Source organism: Carassius gibelio, chromosome B3, assembly GCF_023724105.1.
Source record: "Carassius gibelio isolate Cgi1373 ecotype wild population from Czech Republic chromosome B3, carGib1.2-hapl.c, whole genome shotgun sequence".
NCBI lineage: Eukaryota > Metazoa > Chordata > Actinopteri > Cypriniformes > Cyprinidae > Carassius > Carassius gibelio.
The window spans coordinates 18,956,894-18,980,224 of NC_068398.1; the positions used below are offsets into that span (position 1 = coordinate 18,956,894).

General features: G+C 39.1%; 1 protein-coding gene and 1 long non-coding RNA gene across 28 annotated transcripts in view; both read left to right on the forward strand.

The window, feature by feature from the left end:
* Positions 1-23,331, forward strand: part of cacna1aa (calcium channel, voltage-dependent, P/Q type, alpha 1A subunit, a) — a 114,434-nt gene that overhangs the window by 38,047 nt on the left and 53,056 nt on the right. For 13 of the 15 annotated variants that reach the window (XM_052550429.1, XM_052550432.1, XM_052550430.1 and 10 more), the window contains exons 5-26: positions 826-978; positions 1,099-1,286; positions 4,176-4,279; positions 5,256-5,371; positions 5,605-5,661; positions 6,021-6,095; positions 6,980-7,186; positions 8,275-8,387; positions 8,728-8,840; positions 8,956-9,087; positions 9,207-9,279; positions 9,373-9,490; positions 9,598-9,665; positions 9,987-10,093; positions 10,877-10,927; positions 11,446-11,578; positions 12,209-12,714; positions 16,246-16,589; positions 16,671-16,809; positions 17,223-17,352; positions 17,590-17,649; positions 18,319-18,425. In XM_052550429.1, coding sequence (XP_052406389.1) covers positions 826-978; positions 1,099-1,286; positions 4,176-4,279; positions 5,256-5,371; positions 5,605-5,661; positions 6,021-6,095; positions 6,980-7,186; positions 8,275-8,387; positions 8,728-8,840; positions 8,956-9,087; positions 9,207-9,279; positions 9,373-9,490; positions 9,598-9,665; positions 9,987-10,093; positions 10,877-10,927; positions 11,446-11,578; positions 12,209-12,714; positions 16,246-16,589; positions 16,671-16,809; positions 17,223-17,352; positions 17,590-17,649; positions 18,319-18,425 — 3,094 coding nt within the window. The remainder of the gene's footprint in view (positions 1-825; positions 979-1,098; positions 1,287-4,175; positions 4,280-5,255; positions 5,372-5,604; positions 5,662-6,020; positions 6,096-6,979; positions 7,187-8,274; positions 8,388-8,727; positions 8,841-8,955; positions 9,088-9,206; positions 9,280-9,372; positions 9,491-9,597; positions 9,666-9,986; positions 10,094-10,876; positions 10,928-11,445; positions 11,579-12,208; positions 12,715-16,245; positions 16,590-16,670; positions 16,810-17,222; positions 17,353-17,589; positions 17,650-18,318; positions 18,426-23,331) is intronic. The other 2 variants (XM_052550433.1, XM_052550428.1) reach the window with 1 other exon arrangement.
* LOC127952123 (uncharacterized) overlaps positions 21,019-23,331 on the forward strand; it is a 6,444-nt gene continuing 4,131 nt past the window's right edge. For 3 of the 13 annotated variants that reach the window (XR_008152816.1, XR_008152818.1, XR_008152824.1), the window contains exon 1: positions 21,024-23,331. This exon is cut by the window's right edge. This is a non-coding gene — a long non-coding RNA (uncharacterized LOC127952123). The other 10 variants (XR_008152817.1, XR_008152827.1, XR_008152815.1 and 7 more) reach the window with 8 other exon arrangements.

A 23,331-nucleotide genomic window follows, 5' to 3' on the forward strand; every position in this document is an offset into this window, starting at 1 on the left:
TGATTTACTCACCCTCAAGCTATTCTGGGTATATATGACTTTCTTCTTTCAGATGAATACAATCAAATTCCTGGCTCTTCCAAACTTTATTACGACTTTTGTGGTTGAGGACTTGAAGCTCAAAAAAGTGAATAAAGCCAACATAAATCGTATCCCACATGCCTCCAGGGGGTTAATCTCTAGCTTTTGCCAACTATCAAATGGACGTTCATGAGAGAAAGGCATCCAGCGGATGATGTAACATGTAAGCCTTGCATAAGCTCTACTGAGAAGATGCTAGTCTCGCAAGAACCAAGTTTTGTTTACAGCAAAGGAAAACTTTTCTCTTTGCTTATTTCAAAATCCTCCAACATTTTCATTTACAAATCCTCATCTTGTACTTGTTTGTTCATGTTTTGTGGCTGGTGTTTTGTTTTGCTCTCTCATCTGCACTTTTGTGTCCATAACTTCTCACCAGAGCTTACAATACTCTGTGTGCAGTACATTATTTTGCTTCAAAAACTCAACCGCAATTCACTGCCATTATAATGCTTGGAACAGCCAGGACAGTTTTTAATTTAACTACTTTTTGGGTGAACTATCCATTTAAATTGTGTAAGGTTCATCAAATGAAACTATCACAAGACCTGAGTAGACTTGAATACAGTGCAGAGTAAGGATTGCTTTTATGAAGCTGATGCAGTATATTATATCTCAGTTTACATTCTACCCTTTGTGCCCATTATACCCTCTGCCAAGCTTTGAAGTCCAATTTTATGCTGCAAAAAAAAAAAAAAAAAACTAAAACCAACGACAATGAAAAAATGTTTGGTCTCTTTCTTCTAGGCTTGCAGGTTGTGCTTAAATCCATCATGAAGGCTATGATTCCTCTGCTGCAGATCGGTCTGCTGCTCTTCTTTGCCATCCTCATGTTCGCCATCATCGGTCTTGAGTTCTACATGGGCAAATTTCACACCACTTGCTTTGACATCATCACTGGTAGGCCTTTATGTGCTAGTTCTCACTTGTGGATTTCTTCATTCATGATCTCCAAAGATTGTATATAGCAAATAGACCAGTTTGATTGTGTATTAAAAAAGCACCCTTTCTTTCTGATAGATGAGATACGAGAGGAGTTTCCATGCGGAAATGAAACTAACGCTCGGACCTGTCCTAATGGAACAGTATGTAAAAAGTACTGGATCGGACCCAACTATGGTATTACGCAGTTTGACAACATCCTGTTTGCCGTGCTCACAGTCTTCCAGTGCATCACCATGGAGGGCTGGACTGACCTGTTATACTACGTAAGTCGCATTACAAAGTGTCACTAAAGCCATAGAGCTTCCTCATTTCATTTTTGGATTTTTTTTTTACGTAATCTTAAACTGACCTCGAACAATGTTTCAAGAGAAATGTTCAATTCTGATTGTTCTAAAGTGCTTGTGTGAAACCAAAAATGCATACATGCATACTTACACGCTACATACACATCCTACACACTACTGTTCATTTACTTGATCAAAAATACTATAAAAATGGTCATCTGTGAAATTGTGAGCAATTTTAAATATGAATGTTTTACAGTGATGGCAAAGCTGAATCTTCTGCATCATTACTTGGTCTTTCAGAAATCATTCTTATATGTTGATTTGTTGCTCAAGAAGCGTTTTTCATTACAATCAATGTTGAAAACACTCGTGCTGCTTAATACTGTGGAAAATGTGATGCAATGTGATTAAAAATAGATGATAAAAAATAGAAAGTTCATATATTGGAGTCAATAAAATGCATTCTTGCTGAATGGAAGTTTGACAGTATTTATATTTAATATATATTTTATAGCAGCACAGCAGTCCTTGTGCAAAAAAATAAAAACACTGTCTCAGATTGGCTTGGAATGGGTAGGCCTCACCTTTTACCATGGACATCCTGTATTATTATGGTTTTGATTAATCCACCAAGTAGAGGATTAGTGAATTCTTTGACTTGCAGATTATCAGAATGTATCCAATCTAAGGGACTCAACAGCCCCACCTAATCCACATCCCCTGTACCTTTCAGTCGCAGACATACAGTAAGCAAAATCTCGCCTATAGAGTAAAAGACGCTGCAGTGCATTTATAGTCTTATCGCTCGTGGCCAGCCTGTCCACTCTGAACAGACAGCGCTGTTGAACTCCGGTGAGTTCACCCGCCCTCTGCGACAGAAAATAGGGCAGTGAAGTCAATGCTATGTTCACGATTTCCACTAACTAATGATGTTACCTCAGGGGCCAGTTTAATCCCAATGCCACGTCAATCCATCTCACAAATCAACAGCAGGTTTACCTGAAGGATTAAAGGTTTATTGTATAAAAGATCTTGCCAATGAGAATTAGTCTGAGGATAGTTATTCTGTATGACTAAGGCTTGCAGTTCTGTACAGCCCAATCAGATGTCATCATCTCTTATTTGGTCTTACTGTATTTTTATACATGTTTTCTTTTTATTACTCTTGCTTCTTGGCTCGCTGTACCCTCGATTTTTACTTGCCCCAGCTTTTTTCTTCCTCCTGTTTCTCTCCAGTGAACGGGGCTCTATATATAACAGACCCTTCTCAACTGATGTTATTCTTACAGCTGCTGAGAAAGAAACCTATGAAAATTTAATTGCAAAAAAGCTGCAGTACATACTGGGGCTTTCAGAGCTCTCAGACATGCAGAGAGAGTGAAGGAACGGACGAAAAAGAAGTGGGGCAGATCAAGGGAAACAGAAAAAGGGACAGTGAGGAAGACTGTGGAGCATAGCTACAACAAAATGCCATTTATATATTACAAATATTGACAAATTACTGTAAACGGAAATAAAATCCAAAGATCTCAGCAGATTCAGCTGGGTTATTTTAAAATATCTTTAAAGGATTAGCTAGTTTACTTTGGATATGAGTTCCGGACAGGGCTGCGATGATAAATCAATGCATTGAGATTCGGGGATGGATTCGATGCAGAATCATTTCTCGATTCATGATGCATCGATTTATTTTCCAAGCCCTAGTTCCAAATCCTTATGAACTTTTAGTTGTTGTTTTTTTGCAATGCAAAAGGATATTTAGCGTTGATGCTGATAGCCTAGTGGGCAGTGCTCCATCTTTTTTGGCGTTATTGCATTGCGGTTGTACAGAGTTTGAATCCCCAATCTCAAATACATTTCCCGATCTTACCTCCCATCTTCACTTCGCTTCCTGTCAACTCTACACTATAATATTGTATAATATAATAAAGACAAGATGAGAAAAAAAAAAATAATAATAACTTTGAGGAACTATTTAGCACAATGTCCAAGCTGCTTTTTACATTCAATGAAAGTCTAAGATTTTGAGTGAATAGCAATTTTAATTAAGTTTGTTTCTCATAACGCAGCTATCACAAGCTCCAGAACACTTAAATAATTGTTGAATATAATGCACAAGACATATGGCCTAGTTTGACAATCCTTGTTCCCCATCCATTTTCACTACTAAGAGAGTAGACTGGAAATTATTCTAAACATATTTTGTGTTCTTTGGGAGAGAGAAAGTCATACAGCTTTTGAGCGACATAATATAAGTAAATAATGACACAGTTTTCTTTTTTTTGGGGTGAACTATTCCTTCAAAAAAAGTGTGTCTCGTTGAAATGCCTACATACCAAAAATGTGCAGATATTGTAAAATCATCTCCACTTTTCCTAAGTAGCACTTGTGGGCTGTTTGGATCGGGGCTTTTGTAGCCTGGGCTTCTTCCCTAGAGGCAGCCAGTGGAGCAATGCCACACAAGATGGCTGCCCATTAGTTCCTTTCTGCAGTGACAGGGTGCAGCGGTGCCGAGCACCCAGCTGTGTGTACCACAGATGAAGCGGCCCCAGCCAGATGGTTGCCATTCTCAGGTTGCATGTCACATGTTACGTGATGTCCTCGGATCTGACACGGTTCCGTCATAGATGTTCTCATCCTCTGTTAGTGGGGTCAAATTTCCTGTCACCTTATAAAAATTACCAAATAAAAATGAAAAAAACATTCTTATGTCTTTATACTTGACCCCAATGGAAGTGAGCTGAACAAAACACAAGACAAACACAAAGAAAACCAGATGAACAAACCGTACTCAAAGCAGGAGAGTGAAAAAATGTTTGGATGCGTGCCTCACGGTACTGACTGGGCTGTTTTATGCTGTTACAGAGCAATGATGCTTCAGGGAGTGCATGGAACTGGATGTACTTCATCCCCCTCATCATCATAGGCTCCTTCTTCATGCTCAATCTTGTGCTGGGTGTGCTGTCAGGGTAAGAAACCTCTCTCAGTGTGAGCACTTCTCAAATTCTGCTGGGTTTTTTTCAGGTCTTCAAAGGTGCATTGTTTGATTTGCTAATGCATTAAAGCGTTCATGATAGTTTTGTGGGTTTTATGTGAACTACACAGTTTGTAGATGTAATGATTAAAAAAAAATATTGTTTGTGTGATAGATATCTTGGGTATACCCAACGCTATCTCACGGCCAATTCGTACGTATTTTACGAGGTGGCTTATTCGTACGAATTTGTACGACCTCACTCGTACGATTTTATATGATTTGTCTAAACCCCAGTGACGGTTAGGTTTAGGGGCGGGGTTAGGTATAGGTCATTCGTACAAATTCATACAAATTGTGCAGCTCGTAAAATACGTACGATTTGGCAACAATTGTATGAATTTGTATGAGCGTGTCTTGTGCTTCAGTGGGAAAAAAAATCTGATCTCTTGTACAAATAAGTTCACATCAGTGTCACATTTTTATTTTATTTTATTAGTGAGCTAGTGCATAATCAGAGATATTTCTAAATAATATATTTTTAGATTTAAATTACATTTTGAATCCCATATTTTTTATTTTTTTATTTTTTTGTCGTTTCAGACATTAATACAAGTTCATTAATTCATGAAATGTACATAAAATTCCTGAATTTCAGTTTACTTTTTATTAAAAAAGGCCCAATCAATAAAGAGCTCCAAAACTTAAAATGCTTAGAATTATGCCTTAACATCTTATATACATGTTATAATGAAGTCCCACACTTGACTTGCAGAAAAATAAATAGGTGTAATAGAATTAGTTCCCTCATTTAAATTTAGTACAAAGTGGCCACAATTTAACTAAAGCGGGCAAATTAACTAAGAAGAGGGAATGAATCTTTTTCCCTATCAAAAAATCTCCAAAATAATTAGTATGTATGTGCACTTTGTGTTTTTCCATTCGTTTGCATGCATGTGTGTGTGATACAGTGAGTTTGCCAAAGAAAGGGAGCGCGTGGAGAACAGGAGAGAGTTTCTTAAGCTGAAGCGTCAGCAGCAGATAGAGAGAGAGCTGAACGGATATCTGGAGTGGATCTGCAAAGCAGGTAAATGCCATAGAAAGAGCCTTTAATTACTCCAGAGAGAAGCTAAAGCCAAGAATTCAGATAGTAGCTTGTCTCTTTTGATACGGATGTCTTTACACTTGTGAGTCAGTATTGGAACGTGCTGATAACGTACACAATGTTTCAAAATGAGGCTTCTTTTAAGCTCTAGAAATTGTCCCCATTTCCATGACTTTTGCAGTGGTTTGATTGGAATCTTTTTTGATTCTGTACAGAAGAAGTGATTTTGGCTGACGAGGACAATGACCCAGATGACCGGATGCCCTTTGACGGTATTTACATGAACTCCTCCTTCCTTCCTTCCTTTTCATCCCCCTCTGCTCCTCTCTTTGTCCCTCACTGGGACTAGGTGTTGATTTCCCATTGTAAAAGAGGAGAGAGATCAATAGCGTGTTGGCTTTGCTGAGGGGGTGATATTGTATACTTCTGGTCCGTATGCACAGTTAATGTAGTGTTCATGAGCACATTTACATGGGCCGTCAGTCTGTAGCTTACAGCAGACATGTGATAGACACACTGCACTTCATATTTGTTTCATTTAGTTCTTTCTGTTCATCTGTTTATTAGTTATGTATTAATATTTAAGTTTGTCAGAATCTGTATGTATGTGACTGTGGTCTGTTAAACACAGGCACGCGAAGGAGGCCTACCATCAAGAAGAATAAAGCAGACCTGCTGGATGCAGAGGATGGAGATGGAGATATAGGTGCATTTGAGTTTATATATTTCAAATATGTGTGTGACCCTGGACCACAAAACCAATCATAAGTAGTATGTGTATATTTTTAACAATAGCCAACAATACATTGTATGGGTCAAAAAGCATTAGGATATTAAGTAAACACAATGTTCCATGAAGATATATTGTAAAATGTTTATCGTACATATATCAATACTTCATTTCTGATTAGTAATATGCATTGTTAAGGACTTCATTTGGGCAACTTTAAAGGCAATTTTCTCAAAGTTTAGATTTTTTTGTACCCTCAGATTCCAGATTGACAAATAGTTGTACGTCAGCAAAAATACAGTTCTATCCTAACAAACTATACATCAGTGGATTCAGCTTTCAGATTATGTATACATCTCAATAAAAATAGAAAAAAGACCCTTTTAACTGGTTTTGTGGCTCAGGGTCACATATATATTTCACATATATAATTTAGTTAAATAACCATCTTGTACCATCTTTTATTTTGTGCCATTTTTTTTAGCATTGTTCACCTAAATAACACTGCTCCCATGTTAACATCTTTTAAAGGCTACAGAGATATTTTTCTTGATATTAGTGAACTTTAATAAGTAAATACTTATCTGCAGCGTGCTCCAAAAGATTGATTTGAATTTATATATATATATATATATATATATATATATATATATATATATATATATATATATATATAGATTTACAAAATATATTTTATCAGAACATTTTGAGTAAAAAGCATTTTGATAAATTTACCTGAATTCCAAAATTATATCCATATTTTTCAGATGTCATATCTGATAGAACTTCAGTTTTCATTTAATTCTATTGTATTTTGTTTCCCTGTCTCTCTGTTTAACTGCTTCTTTTCTGACCGTCAGGTTCTCCGTTTGCACGGGGCAGTCTGAAGAGCTCCAAACTGGAGGGCTCTTCCTTCCATAAAAAGGAGCGTCGTCTGCGATTCTTCGTCAGGCACATAGTGAAGACGCAGGCATTCTACTGGTCTGTGCTGTGTCTGGTGGGACTCAACACTCTGTGTGTGGCTGCTGTGCACTACGACCAGCCTGAAAAGCTCTCCGACTTCCTCTGTAAGTCTTTCCATCTGTCTGTTCTCTCATTATTACAGTAGACCCACACAGAACGTGCAGACTTCTCTGTCTTTTTTGTGCGTAGTGTGTGGAAAAATCAGCAGAAATTTGAAGATGTATTTCTATGCGGATGTGCTCGAACCTGTGAAGTTTCTATTATTGCATGTAGATGCATGGAGAGATGATGTTTTCATTTACTTTTTTATTTTCCTGTTTATAGTTTCTTATTTTACTTTCTGAAGATTTTACTCTGTTTATTTTCTTGTTTTTCTGTTTATCCATTAATTATTGTTCATTAAAGCAGACTTATGCCAAGTTTCTGCCAATCCAATATGAATCTTGAGTACTTACTGTAGTATTGCATCCTTCATATCTCTGAGGAGTCTTTAGTTTTGTCAGATTTGTAAAAAAAAAACAGTCTTAAAACAATCAAGCTCCTGGAGCTGAAGGGTCATGAGTGTTAGCACTTCAAACCAGTGTGTTCATGATTAAGAAATGCATTCAAATAATATGATAAAACACAAATTTTCATTATCATGCAGCAAAATGGAAGGTAGACCATAGAATTAACAAATGGCTGCGCCCTCTTTTAAGGGGAAGAGAAAGTTGGATACAAACCCTGAAGGAGTGTCTTTGGCACAGAAATTCTGTCTCATACGTCCGACTCCTTTTTTAAGACTTTGGTCATGTTTCACAAAATAATCAAATTCTTTAGCAGTGTAAATAAATCAGAATGCATGAAATCGCTTTAGACATTCCCTTTGAGTAACACCCTCAATAGTATTACATTTTGAACACTTAAAATGATCTGAATAGCATTTTCATGATATTAACAGTGGATGTTAAATTAGTTTGACAACCATTAAATTTCCTAATTGTAATATTAAACAGCATATCTGTTATTTGAACAACATCTCTGTTTTCTTGCTTTTAAAAACTGTTCGTGCAGTATTTATTTAAAATATTTGCCCCCTCCGCCCATATAATACATTTACATTTATGTGTGTTTTCAAATGTGGCTTTCTGTCTTTTCTCTGTATCTTTGACCTTTGTCTCTATCTGTTTCCCTCTCTCTCTCCTCAATCCAGACTTTGCTGAGTTCATCTTCCTGGGGATCTTTATGTCAGAGATGTGTATAAAGATGTATGGGCTGGGGACCAGTCCTTATTTTCACTCCTCCTTCAACTGTTTCGACTGCATTGTGAGTTTCCCCCATCCCTCCGTCTTCTTTTGCTAAATCCAAAAAAACATTTGAAGGAAACCAAAACATTATACCAGCCGTGCATTGCTCTTTCAGGTCTTAATGTTGATGTAGTTACTGAAGTTGTTTGTATCATTTGTAATTCACTGCACTAAATCAGTTCCTTAAGCAGTGTTTCAGTGTTTTGGATGTTTTAATAACTGTGTGAAACGGATATGGGTTAGTGTTTGACGTTGGGTAAGGGGTCTTTGTTTTGTGGCTTGCCGTTATTGGATGAGCTTTAAATGTGTGTTTTATATATGTGTGTGTCTTTGTGTGTGTGTGTGTGTGTGTGGGACAGGTCATTTGTGGCAGCATTTTCGAGGTGCTCTGGTCTATGATCCAGCCAGGAACCTCGTTTGGGATCAGTGTGTTACGAGCTCTCAGGTTACTGAGGATCTTCAAAGTGACCAAGTGAGTCTCTCACGTCTCGAGTCCCTTGTCTGTCTTTCCGACCCACTCTTTGTTCCCTTCGAGCTGTTTTAAGAAGGACTAAGCATTTTAAATGTCCTTCTTTCCCATTTTCCAGGTATTGGGCGTCTCTGAGGAACCTGGTGGTGTCTTTGTTGAACTCCATGAAATCCATTATCAGTTTACTCTTCCTCCTTTTCCTCTTCATCGTGGTCTTTGCTCTGCTGGGCATGCAGCTGTTTGGAGGACAGTCAGTATAACACTACAATAAAAATAATAACACATGGGTCCCCAGTCCGGACCCTAAATAAGGCCTGGCATGGAAATACTCTGTGTAACAACAATATAACCACCATGTCTTCTCTTCAGGTTTAATTTTGAAGCCGGGACACCACCTACAAACTTTGATACTTTTCCTGCAGCAATAATGACAGTGTTTCAGGTGAGCAAATGTGCTCATCGAACAGTGTGCAATCATTCTGTGTGTTTTCCATGGCATCCTTTGTGATTTATGGACCTTCTCTCTGCACCTTAGATCCTGACGGGTGAAGACTGGAACATGGTGATGTATGATGGGATCGAGTCTCAGGGAGGAGTCAAGAAGGGCATGGTCTTTTCAGTCTTCTTCATCGTTCTTACACTCTTCGGCAACTGTATCCAAACACACAGTATTGCATGCTTACATGGTGTCTCGCTTCATTCATCAGCACGTACACCAGTGCAGCATTAATATGATGTTCCTTAACCCTTCTGTGAACAGACACTTTGCTCAATGTGTTCTTGGCTATCGCTGTGGACAATCTGGCCAATGCACAAGAGCTGACCAAGGTAAACTGATTTTTTGGGTTATGGATAAGGGGTTAAAAACAAACAAACAAACAAATAAATAACATTCTATTTAAATAAAATACATTTCTGATGAAAAATCAGTGTTGAATCTCTAATAAAAAAGTTAAAAATGGTGTCAGTTAAATAATTTTCTTTATTATGTTCTTATGATGGTTGCATTAACTCACTAGGCACTAATTGGAGAACTCTCAATGAGCACGTTTCTCCTTCTCTCTGTCAGACTGTTTATCCTTCACACTCCTACGCTCCAGCGTGCATCACATTTGAACCAATATGCTTCATGTTTCTCTCCACGTATAGGATGAACAGGAGGAAGAGCAAGCAGCCAATCAGAAAATGGCTCTTCAGGCGGCCAAGGAAGTAGCAGAGGTCAGCCCACTGTCTGCAGCCAGCCTCTCCATTGCTGCGTGAGTATACCTCCCTCTCTCATATCTCTCTCTTTGTCCTGCTGCCACATTTTCTCTCCCACAATTTCTTTGTCTTCCTTTTATGTTTGTTTGTGTGTGTTCGGACGATGTGTTGCTCTTGTAGCAGTCAAAGAAACAGAGGGGTCAATAATAGACAAAAAAAAAAAAAACCTAAACTAAACAAAAACACAAACAGCAACACTTTCAATCTGGCTGTTTTTGGTTTCCGTCAAACAAAGAGTAAAAAAAAGACATATTTTGTAACATTATAAACGTCTGTCACTTTTGATCAAATCGATCTGTCCTTGCTGAATTTAAGTATTTATTTATTTCCAAAAAATACATAAATAAATAAATACAATTCTTATTCACCCCAAACATAAACTATAAGTCACAAAGACCCATGTTTTTGAACATAGTCAGCTAAAAATAAAAAAAATAAAGTTAGTATGATCCAAAACACAGATAGCAGTTTTTTTAAGAGACATGTTTTTTTATTTTCTGTTATGTTTGGTCCGATAGACCTGTAGTGTTGTGTTTCCTGTCCATCAACAAGCTTATCTGTGATCTTCTCACAGTTACGTACACACAACTTGCATGCAGAGGCACAGACCGATTGAGGATGATCCCGGTTTGTCAGTGTGCCAATGCATCCAAGTATTTGTGAGGAGAAGAAGAGAGAATCGTGAGAGAATATGTGTGTATCAGTGAGGACGAACTTGTGAATGAGGGAGGAGAGCAAAGAGATGTTCTGTGTTTCTCACATGCTGTTTTCCTCCTCAGCGTGACAGTAAGCTCTGAGCGTCTTGATGCAACAGAACACTTTCTGGACTGGTATTTATTCATTTATACTCTTTCTGTTCTTTCGAAACGCCTCTCTGTTCGCCCCACACCTCCCACTCTTCTCCCATCAGCCTTTTCGACATGTGCATTTCCTCCTCGGTTCTCTGTGCTGCTCCCCGCTCTGTTCTCCAGACCGCTGGGTGGGATGGGACGGGTTTGTCACTCCTCATCTCTTCTTCTCTCTTCATCCTGCTACTCATCACCTGCTGTTCTCCTCTTATCTCCTTTACTTTCTCTCTTTCACATGCTTTGCTCTGAGGGTTGGGCGCCTGTGATGTGTTCACTCCCAGAATTATTATAGTTATCTTCTCTCTGTGTGTGTGCTCTGTGAGTGAGTTTGACCCAAGCGGTGCAATCATCCTCTTTAACAAATGGTAGCTGGTAGCTTGTAGGTGGGCATTTTCAGCCTGTGGTATCTGCAGCAACCTCACTTTTCCCTCTTGGTGATTACTAATCTCAGATCAACTATAAATGTATCTCTCTCTCTGTGTCTCTCTCTTTTTTTGCAGTAAAGAGCAACAGAAGAACCACAAAGGTTGTAAGTCGGTATGGGAGCAGCGCACTAGTGAGCTGAGACGACAGACTCTGGTGAACAGCAGAGAGGTGCTTTACAATGAGTTGGACCCTGAAGATCGCTGGAAGGTGAGAAGAAATGACGGAGAAAGACATGCTTGGTCAAAGAGGATGGATATAAATATCAGTTATCAGCTGATAAAAAAAAAAAAATTTCATTGCATTGGTCAAAAACTGCATATTGTACTTTTCAACTATTTATTTGTTTTGTTTTTTTACTTCTTTACATTTGATAACACTGTTTTAAATGTTGTCTCCAATCTCAAAATTAATATACATTTATAGTGTTGTGTGATTCCTTTTTTTATTTTATGATTAGTTTCATTTAAAATGATTGGTAAGTTTTTATTTATTTAGAAGAAATAGTATCAAATTTAAATATCAACCATTTATGAACAATAAAGGGGAATAAATTGGGCATGATATAAAAATAATTAAAAGCTTAATGCATTAACAAGTATACTGCTATTGGTGTTTTTTTAATGTGTTTCCTAATAATAGTGTATACAGTGACCCCCAGTTTCAACACAAAAATATTGATTTTCAAAAATAAAATCATATTAAAAATAGTTTATTTTATGTTCCACACAAGAACGAAATCCCTACAGCTTTAATATTTTGGTTAATATTTGTCTTAAATGAAGTTCTTATTTGGTTGACAAATGTGTGGCCTTTGTTTTGTTTTTATCATGCCTCTAGGTCTCATACTCCCGTCACATTCGTCCCGACATGAAGACACATCTGGACCGGCCGTTGGTCGTGGACCCTCAGGAGAACCGCAATAACAATACCAACAAAACTCGACCGGGTGACGGCCAGCCTCAGCGCACTCATCAGCTCCTGCACAAACAGCCCAACTTCAATGAGGGGGAGAGTGGAGGAGGAGGTGGAGGGTCTGAGCCCTGGACTGCACTGGAAAGGGGGGACTCCACAGGATCCCGTAGGAGTCTTTTAGGCTCAGAGGACAATGGGGAGGGTAGAGAGTCTCACCGCAGACATCAGCATGGTGAGCGCTGCAGCCAGGCTCGCCAACACCATAGAGCTGCTAAGGAAGAGGGAGAGGGCGGAGGGAGGAGACACCGGAATAAGGGCAAGGAAAGAGGTCCTGAGTGTGAGCATGCAGATGGAGGAGAGCGGAAACACAGACATCATCGCCATGAGGGCGAAGGAAGAAAAGATAGAGGGGTGCGACACCGTACCAGGAAGTGAGTTTAGTCTAAATTCATCTATATAAATTATTTTCTATACATATATGTATATACAATTTATATATATGTAAATATGTGTATATACATAAATACACAGTGCAGCTTGAAAATGTGTGAAAATGTGAGTAATATTAAACAAATAAGAGAGATCATAAAAAATGCATGTTATTTTTTATTTAGTACTGTCCTGAGCAAGATATTTTCATAAAATATGTTTACACTTATTCCACAAGACAAAAGTTGGTTCTTAATACTGTGTTCTGTTACCTGGATGATTCATGACTGTGTTTTTGTTTTGTTGTTCATGAGTCCCTTGTTTGTTCTGAACAGTTAAACTGAGAACTGTTCCTCAGAAAAATCCTCCATATCCTGCGGAATATTCCGTTTTCCAGCATCTTTTGCATATTTGAACCCTTTCCAGCAATGACTGTATGATTTTGAGATCCATCTTTTCACACTGAGGACAATTGAGGGACTCATACACAACTAGTGGAAAATGTTTAAACATTCACTGCTGCTCCTGAAGGAAACGAGATGTATTAAGAGTTGGGGGGTGAAAACTTTTTGAATTTGAAGATCAAGGTAAATTGTACTTAATTTGTTTTTCTGGGAAACATTCAAGTGTTATCTGTTGCTTCCGAAGGGCAGTGCTAAAAGGAAAAAAAAATATTTCTACAAAATAAAAGAAATTTGGACCTCTTCATCCTGTTCAAAAGTTTTCACTTCCTGGCTCTTTTCTTCAGGAGCATCAGTGAATGTTTAAACATTTTCCAATAGTTGTTTTTGTGTCCCTCAATTGTCCTCAGTGTGAAAAAAGATGGATCTCAAAAGTATACATTGCTGGAAAGTGTTCAAATATGCAGAAGATGCCAAATATGCAAAAGAAACAATGTTTCACAAACTTTTGAATAGGGTTATTTCAGTAATTTCTGCTCTCTTATTTTGTTAAAATTACTCACATTTTCACAGATGTTGCAAGGGGATAAATCAATCTACTTTATCTATCTTTCTGTCTGTCTTCCTGTTTGTCTGTCTATCTATCTTTCTATCTATCGATCTATCAATATGTATGTATGTACACATATGTGTATATATGTATATATGTAAATTACTAATAACAAATGAAGTTCCCTATCTATCGATTCCTATGAGTTATATCATTACAACATTAGAGGATTCACTTGGGAGCCCCAATCATTTTTAACTTTAAGAGAAGATGCCAATGCCACTCCCAGTGCATACAGGTATAAATAGTCAACAGGTGATCTCCACAAAGCCATTTATCATCAGTCTGGAAGCTGTATTGGTTGGCGTGACAGCAGTGTCCCTGTCTGTAGTGAGTGTCCTGGGCACTTCAACTAAAAGAGCAGATTTCCTAAAAGTGCAAAGGAGACCACCCGGACCTGATTTCCGGAACTCATGCTCCTTGCGACAGTCCATCCCTGGTGCATCCCTTTGAGGAAGGACCTCCTTTTTCAGGGGCTTGGCTCCCGCCTGTGGAACCTCCATGTGTGGCTCATGGATGGGACACGGCACACTTGAGTGGTCTGCCACAAGCAGTGGTGGGCACCATCACTCAGGCTAGAACTCCCTCAACGAGTCAAGCCTATGCACTGAAGTGGAGTCTTTTCACAAACTAATGTTCTTCTCGACGAGAAGACCCTCTGAGATGCACGATTGGAACAGTGATTACTTTCCTGCAAGAAAGGTTGGAGCATAGGCTGTTACCATCCACCTTGAAAGTGTATGTTGCTGCTATATCAAAATGCTTTGAGTACCCAGAAAAGTGCAATAAAAATGTATCAAATTATTATTATATGGCAGCACATCACAATGCAGTGGACGGCCAGTCCCTGGGAAAGCACAAGGGTTCACAAGGGGTGTCTGAAGGTTAAATCCTCCTAGGCCACCTCTGGTGCCCTCCTGGGACCTTTCTATCATCCTGGTTGGACTTTGAAAGGGTTACCTTTGAACCCCTGGATTCAGTCAAGATTAAGTTCCTGTCTGCTAAGACAGCACTCCAGACCACGCTCACTTTCATCAAGAGGGTTGGGGACCTCCGAACATTTCTGAGGGAAGAGTGCCTTGTGTTCGTGCTTGCCTACTCTCACATTGTCCTGAGACCACATCCCGGAAACATGCCCAAGGTTCCCACCATGACTTTTCGCGATCAGGTGGTGAGCCTGCAGGCACTCCCCTCGGAGGAGGCAGATCCAGCCTTGGCACTGCTGTGTTCCGTATATGTGCAGTGCTCTTACATGGACCACACTCAGTGCTTTAGAAGCTCTGGACAGCTCTTTGTCTGCTACTGAGGTCAGAAGAAAGGGAAGGCTGTCTCAAAGCAGAAGTTGGCCCACTGGATAGTGGATGCCATCACCTTGGAGTACCAATCCCAAGGCAAGCCGTGCCCCCTAGGGATGAGGACCCACATGGAGTGTTGCCTTGTCCTGCGTTGTCATACGGCACCTCTTTGTCAGATATCTGTAAAGCTGTGGGCTGGGCAACACCGAACACCTTTGCAAGATTTCACAGTCTTCGCGTTGAGCCATTATTTTTTTTTTTTTTTTGAGCCAGTGTATTGGGTAAAAGGTAAGTGGCAGGAAAGCTGGCCAGTGTCATGCTTGCGGCGCCTTTCGCCATCATCCAGGGATGCGATCACCTTTTTCCTCCTCCAGTAAGTTCCTCAGAAGGCAAACCATGGTCGAGTATCCTCCAGCAACCCCGCAGTCAGACTGGGTGACTGTCAATGACATTAGTTACCCTTTGTTACCGCCTTTACTGACGTAGAAACCACATGACAACAGTGTCGTTGACAAATGCGGAAGTAGCTTCGCGACAAACTTCAACTAGAAAGAAATGCCAATTTCACTTGTGTTTTACTTAACAGGTGAGTTGTTTTGATTCGTATCTTTACAGAAAATATATGCTATTATAACGATCAACAAGATTAGTATTATGGGGCATACACACCAAACGCGGGGCATCGCGTCTCTAGACCCGCGTGAGGACGCGTCTGATCCATAGTCTGATCACGTCTTTGCATTGACTTTGTATGTAATCTACTCGCGCAAATCATTGAACTCGTTTTAAATCCATGATTTATCTTTCCGTCTGATTGATGGCCATCAGCGGTTGGGTAGAAGACAACAAATCCCATCATTCCACGCTCCTTCTTAGCGTCATCAATCCACGCAATTGTTATTGTTTTGATAGTGTGCCCTCTAGTGGTAGGTCCTACAACCTGTAACTTTAATGTCCTAGTAATCTTCGGCATAAAAGAAAAATCAATCATTTTGACCAATGCAATTTATTGTTGGATTTTGTTACAAAAATAAATGCGCTACTTGAGACATGTTTTGTGGTCCAGGGTTTTAAAAAGTACATCTTTTTGTTAAAAAAATCATGCCTACCTCAGATTTTTGCTATGGTAGTATTCTACATATATATAAGTGGCACACTTCATAGCATTCCAAAAGGTTCCTAACAAGCATGATTTAAACGTATAATCTTGCTGTCTTCTTTTTCCAGGGATGGTCATGGAAGTGGCCCCATTCTCTCCACCACTCGTCCCATTCAGAAGACTCTGTCCAGGCAGGACAGTCAGTACAGTGAGGACCTGGACAATGCCATGAACAGCAAGCTTGCCACCCAGCCACCTAGTAACTCCACTCCTCATGATAGTCTGCTCAATCTGGCTAACAGTGCCCACACTGCCGGCTTGGCACATACTGGCACAGAGAGCAGCCTCATTCTCACCAAGCCCTCCTCTACCACTGCTAATGTTACCAGCACTGGTCACCTGGGCATGAAACCTGATTACACTGCCGTGGACATTCCCCCGATGTTCCCTTCCAGTAATGCCATCCTACAGGGTAAGAGAAAGAGCTAAAGAGCTGACCTTTTTATTTATCGTCTTAATCATCATGTTGTTTCCCTTCCGCACGTCTCCACAGTCAATAAAAATGCAAACACAGAGCCCCTGCCCAAGAAGGAGGACACAAAGGGTGACGATGATGATGATGAGAAAGATGATGGGGGGCCTAAACCCATGCCACCCTTCTCCTCAATGTTCATTCTGTCTACCACCAACCCGTGAGTGCAGACATCTCTGTGAAAATTGCTAATTTTACTGCCAGTACTGGCACTGTGACTCTGCAGCTGGTCAATATTAAAATTGCATTACCTATAATAAAAATATTAATAATATCTGGTATATAATTACCACTTTTCGAAGTCCAATCAATTCCAACGGATAAAATTAAGTCATGTCCTACTTATTTTCTACTGTTTATTATCCTGTTTAATTGGGAAATTCCTCCAATTCTCTAATTATTAAAGTAAAATAGGGTGCAAGCACTCAAGCATCATGTTGACATTAAACAAAACTGACTCGAGTCACCTGCTTTCGCCTCTGATTTTTTTAAATATTAAATTAAACAAGTTTTCTTTCAAAAGAAGTGGTTGTTTTTGTTGTTAACAGGTCTTTTTATGAACTTCCATTGTAGATTTCGGAGGTTGTGCCACTATATTGTCACGCTCAGATATTTTGAGATGTGTATTCTGCTGGTCATTGCAATGAGCAGTATTGCCCTGGCCGCTGAAGACCCTGTCTGGCCCGATTCCCCCCGCAACAATGTGAGACAGTCCCACAACTCAACGTCCTCTCTTTATGTCTCTGTGGCTCAGTTTATTTTTGTCTACTGGACTAGAAACCATTTAATCTATCTATCCATCTGTGCTTCTAATCATTACCTGATTTATTAGTTTATTTCTCCATATTTTTCATCTGTTAATTTTTCATTCTTTATATTCATCTTGTCATATTGATTTGTCATTAAGGACTTAATTTTATTGCTAACAATGTGCTTGCAGGTCCTGCGGTACTTTGACTATGTGTTCACTGGTGTGTTCACCTTTGAGATGCTCATTAAGGTAAGTATCTATCCTGCACAGCTGTCTGGGGTATGATGGTCTATGCTTCACCCTTCAACAAATTATACTTATGTATTTTGTACTTAAAGAGTTGTTAATTGGTCTCCATGTTGTGTCATGCAATAATCTGAAGTAGTATAGTGTTCATATTAATTTCAAGTTCATATAGTTGCACATGCTTTTGGAAAACCCCAGAAATGTCTGTGAATTTTAAAACAGTGATTTCTGTAAATATCATAAAGAATTACAATACAAATATGGGAATCGTGAATGTAATTGTTATTATTTTTTAATTATTAAAAAAATATGCTTTATTTTCATTAAATAATCCTCAAAAATGCATACCTGTATCATTTTAAGCAGCACAACTGTTTTAACATTGATAATAGCAAATATTTCTTGAACAGCAAATCAGCATATTTTAATGATTTCTGGAGGATCATGTGACGCTGAAGACTGGAGCAATGGCTCCTGAAGATTCTCAGAAATAGATTACATTTTACTTTTATATTCAAATAAAAAAAATATTATTCTAAATTGTAATATTATTTCAAAAATGTTACTGTATTTTTGATCAAATAAATTATCTTCTCAGCAGAAGAGACTCCTTTCAAAGACCTCAAACTTTGACAACAGTGCACTTACGAAATAATTCTCTTTCTGTTTCAGATGGTAGATTTAGGTCTTGTCCTGCATCAAGGCTCATATTTCCGTGACTTATGGAACATCCTGGACTTTATAGTGGTTAGTGGTGCCCTGGTGGCGTTCGCCTTCACGTAAGTGTCATCAAGGCCCCAGCGCTCATGCCCCACTCCTCTCTCCTCTCCTGCTTGCTGCCTCTCCTCGTCCTTCCTCATCTTGCTCCCTACAGGTCAAACGCCTGTGCAGTCGGCATAGCTCTGCCACCCTGGAGCGCCAGCCTGCTCCCCATACAACCCAGCTGTCTCTCTCTCTTTCTCTTTCTTTTCTCTCTCACCATTTCTCTCCCTTACTCTCCTTCCCCAACTCAGTTCTGTGCGTTTGGCATATTTTGACCCTATCTTTTCCTCTCTTCACCCCCCACCCCCCAACACCCCCCTCCCCCAACCCCCAAAACACACACATTAAGCCACAGATCTCCTTTTGATAATTTCTCGACCAATATCCCCACCCTGCCCCATCATGCACAACATTTTGCCCAGTGCCTGGGTAGGTGAACTTGGGCCCATTTCCATGAGGGTGATAACCCTACCTGGGCACCTTTAACCCTTTAGTGCCCAGGACTCTTTGGAGCATCCAGCCACACTTACCTCAGGTATTTCTACACTCCATTTTTATGCCACATATCTGGAACCTGTGAGAAAACAGACAGTAAGAAGAAAGAAACGAAAGAGCAAGGGTACAACATTTAAGAGACCATATGCTACAATATATACCATTGATTGTCTATTTATAGTTAGTTATGTACCTCTATATTTTGGATTTATGTAAATGAGCCCTCTTATGATTAGGTGATCTCTTTGCATGTGAAATTAGTTATATTGCTTATTCGTGTTATGAGGGTTTTATAGTTGGGTCCAGTGTAGTATGTTTTTTTGTCACAGTCCATGCAGAAAATAACCGCTTTAATAATTAAGATCAAACTGAAATGATCAGGAATTCTTAAACAAACTACTTTAAATAAAGGGAGGAACAAATAGAAGGGGTCTGATTGGTGGTCAGGATAGCTGACAAGAGGAATAAAGGGAAATGACTGTTCCAGGTTGTGTATCTGATTGCAGCGGAAGCATACAGCCCAACTACTGGACTGAGAGAGTTACTAATATGAGGGAGAGGTCAGAAAGGTGCATCTGTTAATATGAAACTGGAAACAAATGCATGCAAAAGCTCTTTTCCAGACTTTGTAAAGAGCATGAGAATAGATTCTGGGAATCAAGATGTAAGATGACCAGAATGAAAGCATGAATGGAAGAAATATGAACCCAGATCATTTTGTTTTCTTCCTGAAATACCAGAATCTGAAAGCTTTGAAATCGTAATATTGTGTTTGTCCTCATCAGTCCCTGAACAACTGTAAATCTGTAAATGTGCAAACATTTTTTCCACAAAAAGTTTTTTTTTAGACTTGGAGGACAAACACAACACATGACATGCATCATGCGTAGAAAATGTGATTGGCTGTCAGAATTATATTAATAAAGACCTGTTCGCACAAGTCTGACACAACTAAATGTTAACACCTTAACATACCTGCAAATAATTTTGCACTAGAGGTGTTCGTGTAGAATCTGATGCTGAAATTCTCATTCTCATTGAATGTATTTTTGGCATCTGACCACTAAAAACTGAAGTACAATATTTCAGACTTTGTGTGAAATAGTTGATGAAGGTGTACTGTAATAGTTTGTTTTGAAATGTTTTTATGCCACATTTTAAGAACCGATGTATTGTTATTTATAATAACAATATTTCTAGAACTCAAATTTGATATAAATAGTAAAATAAAACAGTAGAAACTATTACATTGTTTGAGAGCACAAATAGAGCTTGCAAACTGCACTGATGATCTTTCCCAGCATGACTTTCTTAAAGAAACTTGAATCCTTGAGTCTTGTTTTCCCCTACCACCAGTCCCACCAACCTCACTTCCATTTGCACCCACGTCTTTAGGTCCTGCATGAGATTTTTGGCATTTCATAAAGAGGCATTTGGATGCACCTGCCTGTCCCAAAAAGCTCTGTACTCTTTGCTATCAAGGCTAGATTCTCCAGTTGCCCTTTCTCTCCCTCTCTCTGTGCACACAGCGATAGTGCGCTCAGCCCGGCAGGCGCTCTGGGGTGACTGGCGCTCCCTGGCTGTGAGCGTGGGAACAGTTCCCGTATCTCTGCTGTCTCTCACAGAGTCTGCTGTTAACCTTTTACTCAATTTCAGGGAGTGACTCATATCTGTGTGTTTGTATCGGTGCATGTTTATTTAGTGTTTTGTGAACAGAGTCCAAAATTAGCACTTGCAGAGCGTCAAATGCAAGTAAAAAGAGGCTTTGGCGAGTAAATGAACGTGTAATTGACCAATTTTCTAGAAACTGGAAAATGTAATTTTGTGACCACCACAGAAAATAGAGGTCTTATTTTATTTTATTTTTGTCATAGGGACAAATACACAATGTGTTTTGGTGAATCATGTTAAATACAATATTTTGACTGCAAGAAAAAAAAAAGTCTATATTTATGATAAGTGCTTCCCAATTTGCCAACCAATGTGTAGCAAAAAGTTAATTATTGGACTCTGTTTGCATATATGTATTTTTGTATTTGTATTTAGATTGTTTTAAGTGTTCACACTAGATTAGGTGTCCACATATAAACCAAACTAGGAGCTCTGCCATTATGTTGTGATTGTTTTCTCTGTCTCATGTTGATATTTCTCCTGCTTCAAAACCCCCATTCTTTCCCTGCCCCTTTTTCTGTCTGTGTGTGTGTTGTGTGTCTTTGTATGTGTCTCTGGCTTTGTCTGTCTCTGTCTTCCTGTCTCTGATCATCTCTCAACACCTACAGTGCAGGAGGCAGTGGGGAAGGAGAGGGGTAATGTCTCTTTCTTTCTCCCTTTCCCCTCTGTTTGCTCTTATTGCCTGTCCTTCTCATTACATGCCTGTCCTCTCCTTCTGTGGACTGATCTTTCTGTCTGATTGTCCGTCCAAACGTCCCTCACACATAGGACACAAGCCAAGGGCGAGGTCATGTCATTCTTTAGCCAGCGGCAGTAACTTAATCTTACAGTTAATCAACTCTTGGTTCATTCTACAGTATGTGGACACCTAAATGTGTTAACATACGTGTTTGTGTCTATGTGTACGTGTTTGTCTCTTTGTTTCTGTGTCGGGCCTTCGAAAACGATTTCTTTAAAATGTCCAACAAGTGTGGTATTACTGATTTACAGCAGGTAAAATGGCCATGAATACTTTAGTCTAAGTGTTAATTATTTCGGAAAGGCAGCTTTTAAATATAGGGTACAACGGGGCTAAAGGCGCCATTTATATTATTTTCATCTAAACCACTAGATGGCAGAAAAAAAACGTGGTGTAGCACTTTGCAAAACATCGGCATTTCAAGATGCATGTGTTCATTTGTCTGATCTTTGACGCGTTCACGCAATAGCAAAAACTTGATTCGGTGCTTACTAGATTTAATATTTTATGTTTTTAAAAATGTTGAAGTTTTAAGTAGAAAATGAGAATTGCTCAAATTATTGCGTATATGTTGAGACAAAGGTCTTCTTTACGATTTTCCGTTTTGTTTTTAAATAAGCAGAAAATAGAACAAACTTTGCTAAAGTGATTAACTTGGACATTATTTAAAAAAGAAAAGAAAAGAAAAAACTGAAGCATTTGTATCAATTCCACTTTTGCAGAGCTGCACATTTAAATCCAGTGAAAAAAAGACAACACAGAATGCATTAGGACCTATTAGGGCTGGACAGGGTCTTTGGCCAGAAAGATAACGCCATAATGGAATTACAGACAATCAAACTGCTCACCTCCTAGAAGGGCACAGTCCAACTGAGATGTGTATCACCATTTTGATGAACACAAGATCCAATTAGGCAGTCTATTTATTGCGGCAAAAATTCAGCTGAGAGAAAAAAGAAGTGAGAGAGCGAGAAACTGCATAGCTACAAAGTTCAGAGAAACAGATGCCAGTATGCACTTCCCCATGCTGGCATATAGAGACAGAAAGCTGGATAACAAATACATCTGCGTTAAAACATTGTGAATCAGTTGGCTATTTGCTTCTGTTCAATAAAATTCTAGAAACAAGAAGTAGAGATCATTCATATTCACATTAGACAGTTTTCAAGCAATGTGGCAACTTGATGCGATGATTGATGACTTGTTGAGAAGGTCTCTGTGTTCAAGCCACACACTTGTACACATTTCCTGATCTGAGCCTGTGAACTGCTTGAGCTGACAGACTTGAGCCTGCTGGGAGTCTGTTTTAATTTTTCTTTTGTGCTGAGTGCTGGATTTCGTCTTAATGAATTGGAGTTAATCAAGTCTCTTTTGCACATAATTGTACCATGTAGAATAAATGTGTAAGAATCACAGACTTCAGCAGAGATTCGGGTCTCCATTGCCCTGCAGGTGAAGTGCTTCTGGTCATGTGACATATATCATATGCCATGTGACGTATGAGCTCTAAAGCACTGTATCACGAGATCAGGCATGGCAACTAACTCCAGAAGCTGTTACCACAGCGATGAAGTCACACGCAATATGGCAATGCATGTTTACTACTCAAATAGATTTAGATTTGTGTGTGAAAGTGTGCATATGTGTATGTTAGCTAGTCTCAGCCTCAGACGACATGCCCACAGATCAGCCACAGTCTGTTCGCCAACTATCTGTGCTTATTGTATACTAAAAAAGGCAAGTTTGGACTAAAATTGACAGTCAAATCCTCTTCCACATACTTTCCACATTGCTTTCTGGGTTTTGTCTGTGTGTATTGCTGCTATTTGAATTCACTTTCAATGACAGATTATTATTATATAGAGTCACCTTCCATTTTTCAACAGTATACATCCCAGTAATTTTTTCCCCATAGGAGATTGTCTTTATTAAATTTATAAAACAGGTCATGACCCAGAACAACCATCTACGAGGTGATTCACAATGTTATAAACTTTTATTTGAAGCCAAAAATATAT